Genomic DNA, 14,172 nt, shown 5'->3' with positions numbered 1-14,172 from the left:
GGGGGGGGGGGGGGGTGAATTTGGCCTGTTTACAGTTTATGCAAGCGTGGCAGTATGGGCTCGGCTTCTGAGGCAGGTAGGCGACTCTCCCTCGCCTTGGGGCACACGCTTAGGTGGGGCTTGAGAAAATATTTCAGACTCCTGCACCCGATCTGCTGCTCTCTCTCGCTCTTGTGGAAAAGGCCAACGTTATTAGCTCAAGTAGTGCTATCGCAGAGCTAATAAATCAACCGACCCCCCCTCCCCCCACACCCGTCATGCGGCACCTTTTGCACGGTTACACGCTCGTAACTGCAAAGTCAGCTCTACGGCGTTTAACAGCGTCGCCGAGCGAGCCGGCCCTCTCTCCAGGCGCAGTACCGTCACAGTCGCCCCCCACCCCCCCACCCCCCGCGCTCTCCACATCCTCTCCGAGCGTCCTCGCCTACGGCTCTGCGCGACAAAAGGTCCGAGGGTGCCCCGTCACCTTAAAAATCTATTTCCTGCTCCCATTCTCTCTCCCTCTTCCAGCCCTTCACCCCCCGCCCCCTCCTCCTCCTCCCTCTCTTCCAGGGGCTCTTAAAGGAAAACATTGAGATAACAGCTGCCAGGGCCCCAGGGAGAGCAAGAGAAGGGAGAAAAGAGGTCAAACAGTAAAGAGAGCAGGAATCCAAGGTACAGCTGAAAAAGAAACACACACACACATGCCACAGCAAAGAAACACACACACACACACTGTCTCTCTCTCTCATCCTGACTCACACCAACTGAAATGTAATATGAATATGACACTTCATGCACCAAGTTTGCAGCCCACTGTGTGCTCGAGCTTCTGTGTGTTTGTGAAATGTGTGACACAGAAATTACAGTGAGGAGGTGTTTGGAGCTGAATAGGAGCGCTCCAGAAGGAAGCAGCAGAAAGTCGGGGTGAGTAATGAAACAAAAGCGTGGGGCAACTGTTCCGCGGACACCTGTCCCCTTCGCTCACGGGCTCCAGCGATGTACAACAGCTGCAGGGACCCCTCAAGAGGAAAGACTTTTCACTTGCCCCCCTCAATCCCCTCACACACACACACACACACACACACACCCCACTGCTTCTCCAGTTTCCACTCTTTTGCTGTGGAAACATCTAAAGAGTTGACGGCAGAAGAAAACATGTAATAAACTGCTGCATCCAGCTGTGCACTCCAACGCTGCGTGCTCACATAGATTCTTCTGAGCAAACATAATACATGGCCGAGCACAGTTTCTGGCTGTGGCAGCTCGTGCTGTTCAGACTGCGTGCACACTTTTTTTTTGCTCTGGGCAGGGGGGGGGGAGAGAGAGAGAACAGATGCCACAACAACGGCGAACAATAATACACCGCCGCTCGTGCGAGTCTATAATTGCGGCCGTACAGTTTTTTCCCTGCCTGCATCTGTCGCTGTCATCAGCAGCGCCGCTTCCTCGCCGCCTCCCGCTCCCGTCGCGGCAACTGTTCGCGGAGAGTTAACAAGAGAGTCGGACGTGTCCTGCAGCAAACGGGTCGAGCCGAGTCCTCGTCTGCTCGCGGTTAATTAGCGTTTAACGCTCCGTGACAGCGCAGCCTCGGCGACGAGACGCGCAGACGTGGAGGGACGGAGGGGGAAACACTCACCGACAACACGTTAGGATAGTACAGTCCCATCATCGTATTGTGTGCAACAACTCCCAGCAGTCGCCGCTCCTCGCTCCTTGCCTCTTCTCGCGCTGCCTCGCCTTCCCTCCCTCTCCGAGCCTGTGTCACCTCACCAGCTCCGTCTCTCTTGTCTGTCTCGCAGATTCAAAATCTCCCTCTCTCTGCCCCCGCTCACTCCGCCTGCCCTGCCAATCCCCACCCCCCTCTTCCTCCTCCTCCTCCTCCTCTGCTGGCCTCTGTCCCTGTCACTCTCTCTCTCTCTCGCTCGCGAGCCTTCTTCTCGTTTCCCCCCCCTTTCTCTCTTCTCTTTCTCCCACTCGCTCCGTGCTTTCCTTCTACCCCCAGTCTTTATTTTTGCTGCTGCGCCCCTGCCTGCTCATCTTTTTCTGTCTCTTCTCCAGTCCACCTCCTCCTCCTCCTCTCTCACCCAGAAAGCCTCACGCCTCCTACTTCTCTCCCTCTGTCATACCTGCAAACTTTCCCCTCCCCTCAGCTCCCTTCTCATGTCGCAGTCCTCCCCTCCTCTCTCTCTCTCTTGCTCTCGCTCGTCTTCTGTTCTCCTTCTCCATGTAGGTGAGTTAACTGGGGCTGCCGGCACCACTGGGAGAGAGACGGAGAAGACTTTCCGTCTCTCTCCCTCTAGTCCCTTCAAGAAGTGCACCTTGTTACGCAAATGGGCTGGTGACAGCACATCAGATTCACCTTATTGTACGCGTACTGCCAAAATTAAAGGCCTGCCATCCCTTCCAGGAATGCACGTCGCCTGCCTCTTTTCGAGAAAGTTGGAGCCGTTTCGGTCAAACTTCAAAAATAACAGTATAGGCTGCGATTCTGCGAAGGTAAACTCAGAGCACGTGTCGATGCTACCGCATCCAACTTTAGGTCTATGGCTGTAAAACTGACTGAGTCATAGTCATTTCTGTGTTGGCTAAAGTCCCTTAAATGTGGTGTCCATCTCGTTTTGGAACGACTCCAACAAAGGTTAGCAGTTGTAGATGTACAACTAATGGCTACTTTCTGAAAGTTTCTTTAAATCCGTCCAGTGGTTCATGAGATATTTTGCTAACGGACAAACAGGGCCGACTCCAACAGTTAATGCTAAAGTTTAAGGTAAGCGTCCCACACAATGAGTAGCTGTGACTGACTCTTAGCTACTAGCACAACAAATGTAAAATTAACTGAATTATAGACATTTTTTTGTGTTTTCCGAAGTTGGCTGTAGCAGCCATTCTGATCTGGGTTGGCTCCAAAAGGTAAATTGTTGTAGAGGTACATCTAATGAGTTTATCTTGGACGTTTCATTAAAATATGTTGAGTGGTTCATGACATATTTTGCTAACACACAGACAGCGTTGACTCCAAATAGTTTTTTGGCAAAATGTTTCACAAAGGTGTTGCACAATTTGTTAAAGCTCAGAATATGTGTTGGGGATGGGGTTTTAGCTACTACCAAACCAAGCTTTAAATTAAGATCTGTAAAATTGGCTGAGTTATAACAATTCTCATGTTTTTTATTTCCCAGAAAGAGAAGTGTGGCTTTTGTCCTGGTCATGGAACGGTGGACCAGCGTGTATAAGGGGGTCAGGGGAGTTTGACTCTCCTGTCTAAATGTGTTTTGGAGATCTGGAGAAGGAAGGAGGTTGAAAAGTAACCTTCATTCAGCTGCATTTTCGATAGCTACTTTTTGTTGATTGACCAAAAAAAAAAAAAATTTTAGTCACAATATTGCCCCTTTTACACGGGCTCTAAAGGTCCCGGCTCCACTCTACTCGGCTTGCTTTGCACGCGTTTACATCTGCATTTTTTCGAGGTCAGTCCTGCTTTTTCTGTACCTGCTTCGGAGTTGGGCCAGCCGGGCCAGCCCTGCTTCGTGGGCGGCGCAAGCTTAGCTCCTGTTCACTCATTGGTCGTTGGTGTGACCAGATGCAAACATAAAGAGCGAACGGTAGAAATATAAACAACAGCGTTAGCTTTTCCTGCAACGTTTATGCCGTCTGTCCCCCCAGCCTGAAATCTCCGGTGGATAACAGTTGTCCTACAATCGTGGAATCCAGAGCATTTCTTCCACTGCGCCTCTCTTCCTGAAGTCTCAGGAGAATCCCCATAAGTTTAAAAAACAGCAACAACACAGGGCCAACTTTGTCCATAGCTCTTCCGTTGTTTACACAACTTGCGCTAAGTTTCTGTAGCGCACCCCCCCGCGCCGCGGCCCCACCTCCTGCAACACGAGGAGGCGTTCCTCTGCTACCGACCAAACTGGCCGGTGTGAACGCGATGCATTCTTTATCGAGCCGAGCCGAGTAGAGCCGGACTTCTGAATTAGGGCCAGTGTAAAAGGGGCATTAGTGGTGATTTTCTTTGTCCACAGCTTGTTTTTAATCATTTTTGTCGATCCGTAGGCGAAGCCATCCTAGAGCAAGCAAGCACCGCTGTTGTAACACCATTGCTGATTGGACAAAAGAGTAGCAGGGACCTCGCTCCCCTCATCCCCGCTGGCACGGGTCGAATCTGCAGAACCTGCGGCCTCTGTGTCGGGCCTCTAGGACGGCTGACGACGCTGACCCGCAGGCTCCTGCCAGGATTGGCTTGATAAACGCTAGCTCACTAGTGACTATCAATAGTGACTCCATAAATGTAAACAGTTGTCTCCACCTCAATCAGCAGCTTTGAATTGAGCCTGTTAGAGTGGTGTGGCTCTCACACAGCATTGTTCACAGTGGTTTATTGACCCCCCACCCATCTGAAAAGATGGCTAGATATGACTTTACTCAGGAACAGAGACACACACTTGATGCGGTTTTATGTTATGGTTTACCTGATTTGAACTTTGAGATATGTGACGCAGTGTTTTTCACATATGCCCGTTTCATTTGCTGCTCCTCACTCGTCCCACAGTTGAACGTGGCGCTGCTGCTCGGCTTGGCTCTGCTGCGCCACGTTTAACTCCTCCGCTGCTGGTCAGCTTTCAGATGTCTTTAATCAGAACTGTGTCATCCCAGAGTGTGTGAAACACTGAGGAGATAAACTCCTGCTTTCACTCCAGCTACAAAACGGTTTGACTCTGCGCCTCAATATTAAAATCAGATGTGAGGCCTGGTTAAACGATGACTAAATGAGAGTCGTGCTGTCAGTCGTTAAGTGTCACAGAGCTGAACGCAGGTGGAAAAAGGACAAATCAAAGGTGTCATTTCAAATATTAAAAGAACTGCTGGCATCACTATCAATGAACTGTGAAAGATGCCAAAAGAAAACACTTTGCTGATATAATTCTGTCAAACCATCACAGTCCTCGTGTTTTATTGAAAACTATCGATGCTGCTCTTAATGCCCCGCAGACTGACTGTAATGAGCCCTCTCATGCAGCCTGCCAGGACCTTTTCAGCCTGTTCATTGCAAAGATGACTTCCACTAGGACTCAGATATCCCCTTCTGCATATGACCCCCTCAGTCCCTGTCCTCCACTCTGCTGTCTTCAACAGTCTGAGCCGGTCACTTTGTCCTCTTTGCAGAACTTCGGTGAACATTTGAAACCTGCAGGTTCTCCAAACGGTGCCGTCCTCTATTTAAAAAGAGGGTTTTCCCAACTTCAAATCCTTTTGTTCTTGAACTTGTTAACAGTAGTGCGTCTTCGGGTGTGCTCCCTGTAAGTTTTAAACATGCAGTCATCCAGCCTTAGACACAGAAATCTGCTCTAGATCCTGCTGTTGTTGCCAATTACAGGCCAATGTCAAAACTACCTTCTTCTTTCAAAGATCATTGAGATGATAGCTTACAACCAATTAATGACTTTCCTGAAAGAGCAAAAGATTTTAGGAGGTTTTACAGTCTGGTTTTCAATCTCTACACAGCACTGAATCAGCCCTTTTATTAGTTTTTAGCAACATATTTTTAGCCACTGACTGGAGACTGTGCTGTTCTTGAACTGTTAGGTGTAACTGCTGCCTTTGACACTGTGGACCATCAGATTTTACTCTCCCATTTGGAGCAGTGGGTGGGCATCAGGGGCACTGCACTGGAGTGGTTCAGATCTCATCTGACCAAACAAACTTGATCATGTGTCTTCCTCTGCTTCAATCTTATGTGGCATCCCACAGGGCTCAGTTTTAGGGCCTCTCCTCTTCTGTTTTTATTTACTCCCACTTGGATCCATTTTTAGAAAACATGGATTTTTTTTTTTAATTTTTATGCAGACGACTGTCAGGTTTATGTCCCCCTTAAGAAAAAGAACTAATTTTCCTTAAAACCACTGCTTGAATGTCTTGAGGACTCAGAGGCCTGGATGCCTCTGAATTTCTCCAGTGGCTGTGCTTGTCAGCTAGCCGCTGCAACCTCATGCTAACAATAAATGAAGACTTATAAAGTAGTCTGTCCCTCCCCACCACCTACCACTTTCCCCTAAAGCTGCAATGACGAGTCTTCATCGAGTTCATCTTTAGGGAAGACCAGGAGACACAAGAGCTCCACTGAGGACTTGCTCATTGTAGCTGAACAGAAAACATACCTTAACAGTCGCTTGTTCAATAAACTTGTCTTCACAGTGCTCTACTTATCCATTGCTGGCCTTTGCTCCATTTTTCTTGGTTTATTTCTGAACATGCTTGTTTGCTGACCTGCTTCATATATTTTTGGCTCCTTGCCACCTTTGTTTGTGTTACATTACAGTCTTCAGTAGAGAAGCTTTAGCATATATTGCCTAGCTACCAGGAAAAAAAAAGCTGCGACTAAAACACCACGCGCCAAATGTACTGTGGGCAAGAAGTTTACAAAGCCTTAAATACCAGCACCTACATTTATGAATGACAAGCTACATTAACCATGCTATGTTGGTGTTTCGCAAACATACAAAGTAGGGTTAGGAGACAGATTAACATTTTTAGTCAGTTCAATTACGGACCATTGGCGATATATTCACACAGCTGTTCCTAAACTGTTTATTTGTTTTTCTGGTCGGGGTGGGCAAGCAACTATATAAATGTTAAAAGCTTCCTTCAACCCTGGCCCTTTTTTTAAGATATCTGCAAAAAAAATGACATTCCCAAAATGAATTGAAGGTTTATTTGTGTTATTTTGATACCAAAATAAAGCTAACAGTCATGAGATTACTCCAAAGGTGTAATAATCAATACATTTGCTACTGGGTCAGAGTAAATAAAGTTGGCACACAACAGAAAATGATTCTCTTTTAGTCCGTCAAAACTAAGGTGTGCTGTAAAGTGAATATTCCTTTGAAATGACGCAGCTAGAACCCAACCTGTACCAAAACTGGTGCTAAAAAAAAGGGGAACCATGGAAATTTTAACAAGGTATTAGGAGAGTAAAATCTAGATAAACTCTCTAAATTGGCAATTTTGACATCATTTGTGCCATTTCCTAGGTACCAAGCTCATTTTTCCATTTACACCTCACGCTTGGATAGTCATTTCGTGTAATTACAGCTGTTTCGGGGTTTGTTTTGAAAAGCAAAACAAACCCGTGTGAGTTTCTTTTGGATGTGAGTGCTGAGGAGGGGCAGAGGTTTTTGTTTTTTTTTGCTTTTTTGCATAAGTATGATGAGTGGAGTGTCCTTTCACACTTTTCTGGGAAGCAGAAGCAGATGTAAACGGCCCTGGTTGGTCAGTGGAGGATGGGGAAGATGCCTTCGCAGAGGCACGGCGAGTGGGGCGTCCCGCAGCGACCGGTACCAGCAACACTAACAACAGCGCTTCCTGGCCGGAGAAGTTTTTAAATCAAGTGAGGAACACTGAACCCTATTTGTGATATCTGTAAGGTGTTTCAAAATAAAATCAGAGGACGTGCAGGAGACACAAGAAGCTGCTAAAAGGAAACAATGATTTTCGGTTCAGATACAATTTTTTTTCCAGCCCTTTAGTGCCAGATGTCGCTTCAACTGATGATTTTTATCTGTTGGCACAGTCTTTGGTTTTGAGGTGTGCATACAAAAAAAGATTAAAATGTCAAGGAGCAATAATCTGGTTTGTAAAGGAGATATAGTCTAATTATTTTAATTGTGTTTTATTTGTACGAATGCTTCCATTTAATACTCCGGACAAATATTAAGAAAGCCGTTTGCACTGAAGAAATTTGGTTTATAGTTTCATTACCCCTAATTTGTAACAATATTTTATTAATCTAGTACACATGACCTGGGGCTTAATGAATAAATAATGAGTACACATAAAAACAATGAGCACACCCTTTTCTGCTGACTAGCCGGCATTTCTAAAAGGAGGAACGTGTGCAGCTCACACACACTTTAAACCCTGTGTCTATTTTTGTTCCAGTCAGCCTAACATGGTAGAGGAGAAAACGAATAAAGAAACAGAGTTTAACGATAAACAGGCAGTTCTACCAGGATAGCAAGAAAAGTATTTGGTTCAGATCAAGTTTTTAATTACTACAACTATTCCATTAAAGGCTTTACTTATTTTGGTGTGGAGGACATAAATAACTACAGCTGTGCTTTTATGGTCTTACATAAATATTATTTCTCTGTGACTGAAAACCTTGACTTTAAAAAAGGGAACTACTATTTAGGGTTAGTTCAGATTTTTTTTTTTTAGCCCTGAAATAAAAGAGGGCAGGTTACATCGTCATCTGTAATGATGCAATGACTGAGTTGTCACAAACTAAAACAAGCAGAAGAGAAGCTAAAATGAGCAAAAGGTGTGTTAAAAGCGGCACAACAGTAGCTAAAGAGGAGAAAAACAAATGCTAAAGCTAAAAATGAGCAAAATTGTCACAATAGATGTTGAAGCTAAAATCAACAAAACAAGTCAAATGAGCAAAACCGCCACCAAAAGTAACAAACCAGTAGCTAAAATTAGCAAAACAGATGCATTTATCTGCAAAACTGTAGCCGAAGTAGGCAAAAGCAATGCTAAAACTGATATGAGTGAAACAGTAGCTTAAATTAGCAAATTCTAGCTAAAAAAAAGTTCAAAAGAACAGAATGGTTGCTCAAAGCTAAATGAAGCAGAATGGTAGCTAAATGCTAATAGTAGCGAAGCAGATGCTGAAAGGCAGAAGTAAGAGAACAATAGCTAAAAAAAACTAAAATCAGCAAAATGGTAGCTAAAATTGACAGAACAGAATAATAAAGCAGACGTCAAAGAGAACAATGTTTTAGAAGAATTAAAGAAATTACAATGAATCTTTACAGGAAATTCTGTTATAAATAAAGTTAAATATTTTGAAAAAGAAGCAATCGAGCTTCCGAAAGACTGAAACAGCCTAAAGTATGTCGAAGAAGTTGGACTGCAGAAAAGGCAGGGTGGGGTGGGGAAATAAAACTGCGAAGAGGAAAAGGACGGTGTGAACCGCTGCTGGCTTGACGGGGCGGATGGATGTGGCAGCTTTAATACTCCACCTGCAGAGGGCTCGGCTCCTGCTCGCCCTCCTGCTCGCCTCGCTCAGCTCCCGCTACTCTCCAGGCTCTTCCTTTCAGGAGCCTTTGATCGCATCACTCTCACACCGCTGTTGACAGTTTAGCACCTCTGTGGTGTGAAAGCCTCGGCTGCCTGGCATTGTTTTCTTTTCTTTTTTTTTTTCCCAGGTCAGTTCACACCTCCGAGCCCCAGAAGAAAAAAAAAAAAAGACGAAGTAGTAGAAGTCCCCCGACTGGCTTCTTCTCATACCGGCAAGAGACGCTACGCAACAGCTTAACGAGCCCCCTTCTAATCTTCTCATCGCTGCCGTAGACAGGTGAAAGGCAGGCGTTTCTAATTGTTTCCTGCCTGTGTCTGAGTGCGTGTGTTTGTGTGGCTGTTAGCAATCAATTTAACAGTGAGTTTGACCAACATGACAGTAACATAAGTTCTTTTCATGTTAAACCCTGACATGAAAGCAGGTGATGTGCATTCCTTCAAGGAATCCTTTCATTTACGAAGGGAAACGATTCAAAGCGTCGTCATGTTGCAGCCAAATCAAAACGGTTTAATTGACTTCCAGGCATCCACTTAGAAGAGAGAGGGAAAAAAAAGGAAAAGAAACACAGCCCTCGTTTACTGTGGGAAATAAAAGCATAAGAGCGAGGAGCTAAGACAGATTGAGTGCAGATAAGCAGCCAGAGGTTGCCGAGCGTCCCGGGGAGCGAGGGATGAGGGGATTACGAGCCGAGCGTGAGAGGATGAGTGGATGAACACAGGATGATCTAAGGATTAACCACGTAAACTGAGCAGTCTAATAACACAATCAGCCAGCTCATACAAACGCCCGGGAACAGACTGGATTTTAACAAGCAGACGAGTTCAAAAACAAACAAACAAAAAAAAAGAAATTAAATTATTGCGTTGCAGCAAAGTTTTTTTGTTTTTTTTTGGCCTGTTTGTTGGCAGAGAAGACGAGAGCGTCTCGGTGCTTCGAGGTTTAAGGACGGAACGAGCGTGTCCTCAATGATTACTATCATCGAGGGGGGGGAGAGGGAAAGTAGGTGGAGGATAGGAATAGAAGAGTGATCGTTGTGGAGGCGCGTCCTCCTTCCACACAGGTGTTGAATTCAAATCCACACCCCCACCTTGTGTTGGAGGGGAACGGGCCTTCTTACACAACATCAGACTTCTGCAGGTGTTTCACTGCCCTTACCTGACTGTGAGCCGCGTAGCCGTGGTAACCAAGGGTCAAAGGATCGTTGTTCTGAAAGAGAGGAGACATTTTTTTTTCGGGTTAAACACAGCCTGTAATTTGGAAAAGAAAACAAACAAGCGGGCAACAACACATTCGCCCGTGTTTGAGTTTATGATTCTGTACCGTAACTCCATTAAACTTAGCTTTATTTAGTTCAAATAAGGCACGGCGGTAGCTGGGTCGGCTCCGTCCGAGCCGCAGGTTCACCCTCAAACTATTGCGGATGAAACAGTCCGCGGCGGCGACTGCGTTTCAATGCGCCGGGTTAAGTTTTCAAAGGCCGACGGGCTCGGAAATATCCCAGCCGAGGGAAAAAAGGACGGTCTGTACGTCCCGGAAGGTTTGCTCGGCCTCACAGCAGCAGGACAACAGGAGCGCTGCACAGACAGACAGACGGACGGAAAACAAAACCTCTGGGAGGTTTTTAAGCCGCTACACGGACTTCACGAAGGAAGACAGGTTGTCTGTTCGAGAAATGTTTCTGACCGTGTTCGATAACGATAGATCTGATCCCCCCGCCAGCTTTGTTCGGTTTTCCTCTCATTCTCTGTTTTAGGGAACGATATTTAAAATGATCTTGATTTCTTTTTATCCCTTTTTTTGTTGTCTGTTGCAGCAGGAGAAACCCATCCCGATGGTTGGAAATCTCTTTACCTCAACACGGCACCATGTGTGTTAAAGTGCTGCCGCATCCGTTTGACTTCTGCCTGTTTTAAACACTTTGAACTGTGTGGATATTAATGGCTAAATGAATACAATTTAAAACTGACAAACTCCTATCTAATCCATGAAATTAATAAACACTACTCACATACGTTGCAAGAAGCGTAAGCTAAGTTAAAGCCCTTTTGGCTCTGTTCCAGTCTTACATTTGAATTAGTGAGTTTCTCTCCTTTTTCTGTAACATTTTGACTGAATTCCTAAAAAAAAGGAGGATTTCTCACCACGTTGCTGCAGTTCTCACAAACAGTATCCTGAATATTTAGAAAAATGCATAAATAATCAGACCTTCGTTGTATTTATTTGTCAATTTTTTACCCTAGAAATGATCTTCGCCTAAAACGGTGAGGTGAAAGGTGAAGCGCGACATGCATCGCTTCAGGCGGCGCCAGGTGTTTGGTTTTCGTATGGAGCATTTTTTTTCAGTCGACTCCCCATTTTGTTGCGCCTCTATATCCGACTTTACAGTTAGGTGACGTTTCTGACTGCTAATCGAATTAACTCCACCACCAATGACACACACACACACTCCTGTTATCTCCCGAGTCAGCCTCCTCCGGAGTTTTCCGCCCAGTGGATCTTTTGTCTGCTGGTAAAGGCGTGATAACTGCCGGGGGGGGGGTCGGCGCGGCTCCTAAATCATAAATAGGTCAGGAATCAGGGAGCGCGAGGCCCACTGGTGTGAAAGCGTGATCACGATCTCTGCGCCGCTCCTCTCCGCGTTCCGTCTGCGGAGAGCCATGTCGTCGAAGATCTGCCGCGTGACGATTGCTCCGATTAAAAAGGCCAAGAACTCCTTAAAGGAATGCTTATTGCCCGCCAGAGCGATGAAACCCTGAAATCAATCGTTACACGTAGTCTTGTGTGACATGGTGTTAGCCCGTGTGGTCTGCTAGCGCTTGGAGTACGTGTTGCGAATGACCCTCAGCTGCTACCACACCGAATTTTACCTCAGTATCTGTAAAAGTGACTGAGTTAGGGCTGTTTTTCGGATGGCTAATTCTGAATAGCTGTGGCAGCCATCTTGACTAGAGGTCACTCCAAAAAGGTAATCAGCTGTAGAAGCCCACCCCATGACATTTTTCTGAAGGTCTCATTAAAAACTGCCCAGTGGTTCACGAGATATTTTGCTAACAGACAGACTGCTTGGACTCCAACAGGTAATGGCAACGTTTTAAAAGCCGATGTGGCTCAGATCTCAGGGATGACTCTCAGTCATCACCGCACCGAGTCTGAGCTCAGTAAGCGTTAAATAAGCTGAGTCGCCTATCTGTGGCGGCCATCTTGAACTGCCTCGACTCCAAAGTAAACGAGTCGTGGATGCGCATCAGTTGTTTACTTTCTGAAAGTTTCATTAAAATCCACCCAGTGGTTCGTGAGATATTTTGCTAACGGTACAGACAAATGAACACACACACACACACGGACAAAACCATTATCGCTCCGCCTTCAGGTGATAAATACTGAAGGAATCCTGTGTACGGCTCCCAAAATTAGTCTGAAACCAACATTTATCTGAACTTATGGCACCGTGATGTGCTTTTATGCAAATACACTCACAGGGAAAAAATTAAAAAATAAAATAAAATAAACAGATTTCACGGCAATTACGACACACATAAGGGGGGGGGGAGACAGATTTGGCTGTTCTGGCTTCATATCAGTAGATTAGAAAACAAGCTCTCCCCCCTCTCTCTGCCCCTAATCTTCCTTTCATGTGGAACCAATGTCCCTCGTCTGCCCTGTCCCTGGAGGGGGGACCACTTTGCTGCGCGCGCTTCGCAGCTTGAGCTCGCCTGATTAGTACTGGAGCCATCTCACTCTGGACCCCATGAGGCCATTTCACTAAAACTGAGCACAATGTATCCAAATGTTAGAGGCGGGGAAAAAAAAAAAACAGAAAAGAAAAGAAAAGAAGATGAGAGTTTGGGGGGGGAGAGAAAGAAGCGCCTTCGTGATTGAAAAATACATCTTGCGAGAGTTTATCTCAGAGCCAAAAATGTGCTTAGTGAACTGACTCAGGCGGGGAGAAGCTCTAAATAATGAATCACCTCTTAGAGGCTTGAATAACATGAATAAAGTATAAACCGGTGTTCGCAACGAGGGCAAACTCCCAATGCAACACGCTGCAGGTAGGACGAAGCAACACAGACTCCAGGATGTGCGTTCCTCCAAGGAATGCACGTCGCCCACCGCCACTAGTGCAAAACTAAAAATTGGCCTATGTTTTGAAACGCCAGAGTTGCGGCCATTTTGGTAACCTCCTGAAAATAACACTACGCTCAGTCTCACGTGATATCGTGATACGTCACATGAGCTGTTAGCGCTTGGAGTATGTGTCGTGGGTGACTTTCAGCTGCTCCCACACGAAGTTTCACCTTAAAATCTGCAAATCCGGCTAAGTTATAGTCATTTTTGTGTCGACTAACTTCGATTAGCTGTGCTGGCCGTCTTGATTTTGGGGGACTCCAAAAGTTAATCAGTTATAGATGTGCACTCAGTGACTGAGGTCTGAAAGTTTTCTCAAAACCCGCCCAGTAGTTCATGAGATGTTTTGCTAACAGACAAACACGACTGAATACAGCAGCTAATGTAAAAAATTTTAGGCAAAGCTCTCGCACAATGCGTTGCTCTCAGAGTACGTGTCGGGGATGACGTTCAGTTATGACCACACCAAACTTTAGCTCAGTATCTGTAAAACTGACTGAGCTATAGCTGTTTTTGTCATTTCTGAAGTTGGTTGGTTATGACAGCCATCTTGAATCGAGTTGAGTTCAAGAGTTAGTGCGTTGTAAATGTCAACCCGCTAACAATGCTCTGAAAGTTCTATTTAAATCTGTTAAGTGATTTGTGAGATATTTCGCTAACAAGACAGAATCCAATGGTCAATCGCAAAGCTCGGAACAAAAATCTCTCACGATAAATTAGCGCCTGAAGTACGCGTTGGGAATCAGCCTCAGCTACTGCCACACCCAGGTCGCTTAGCTGTGGCGGCCATCTTGAACTGGCTTGACCCAAACGATAATCAACTGCAGATGTACATCTAACGATTACATTGAGCGTTTCATTCAAATCCGTCCAATGGTTCGTGAAATATTTTGCTAACTGTGCAGACAAACACACACACACACAGAGGTATAGGCAAAAACATCACTGCTCCACCTTCGCCTTGGGGCGATAAAAAAAAAAAA

General features: G+C 45.7%; 1 protein-coding gene across 5 annotated transcripts in view; it reads right to left on the bottom strand.

The window, feature by feature from the left end:
* The window catches only part of LOC108241542 (RNA binding protein fox-1 homolog 2), a 59,117-nt gene that overhangs the window by 31,792 nt on the left and 13,153 nt on the right, over positions 1 to 14,172 (bottom strand). For 4 of the 5 annotated variants that reach the window (XR_005232925.1, XR_005232924.1, XM_017425770.2 and 1 more), the window contains exon 2: positions 10,220 to 10,270. Coding sequence is in view for 3 of the 5 variants with exons in the window: in XM_017425770.2 (XP_017281259.1) it covers positions 10,220 to 10,270 (51 nt within the window). In the remaining 2 variants the exon portion in view is untranslated. Of the gene's footprint in view, positions 1 to 1,618; positions 1,824 to 10,219; positions 10,271 to 14,172 lie in introns of those variants that run through there. The other variant, XM_017425773.3, reaches the window with a different exon arrangement.

This window comes from Kryptolebias marmoratus, linkage group LG3 (assembly GCF_001649575.2).
Source record: "Kryptolebias marmoratus isolate JLee-2015 linkage group LG3, ASM164957v2, whole genome shotgun sequence".
In the NCBI taxonomy this organism is placed as follows: Eukaryota; Metazoa; Chordata; class Actinopteri; order Cyprinodontiformes; family Rivulidae; genus Kryptolebias; species Kryptolebias marmoratus.
Note: the sequence above shows the minus strand (reverse complement) of the source record. Positions and strands in the feature narration are given on the sequence as shown.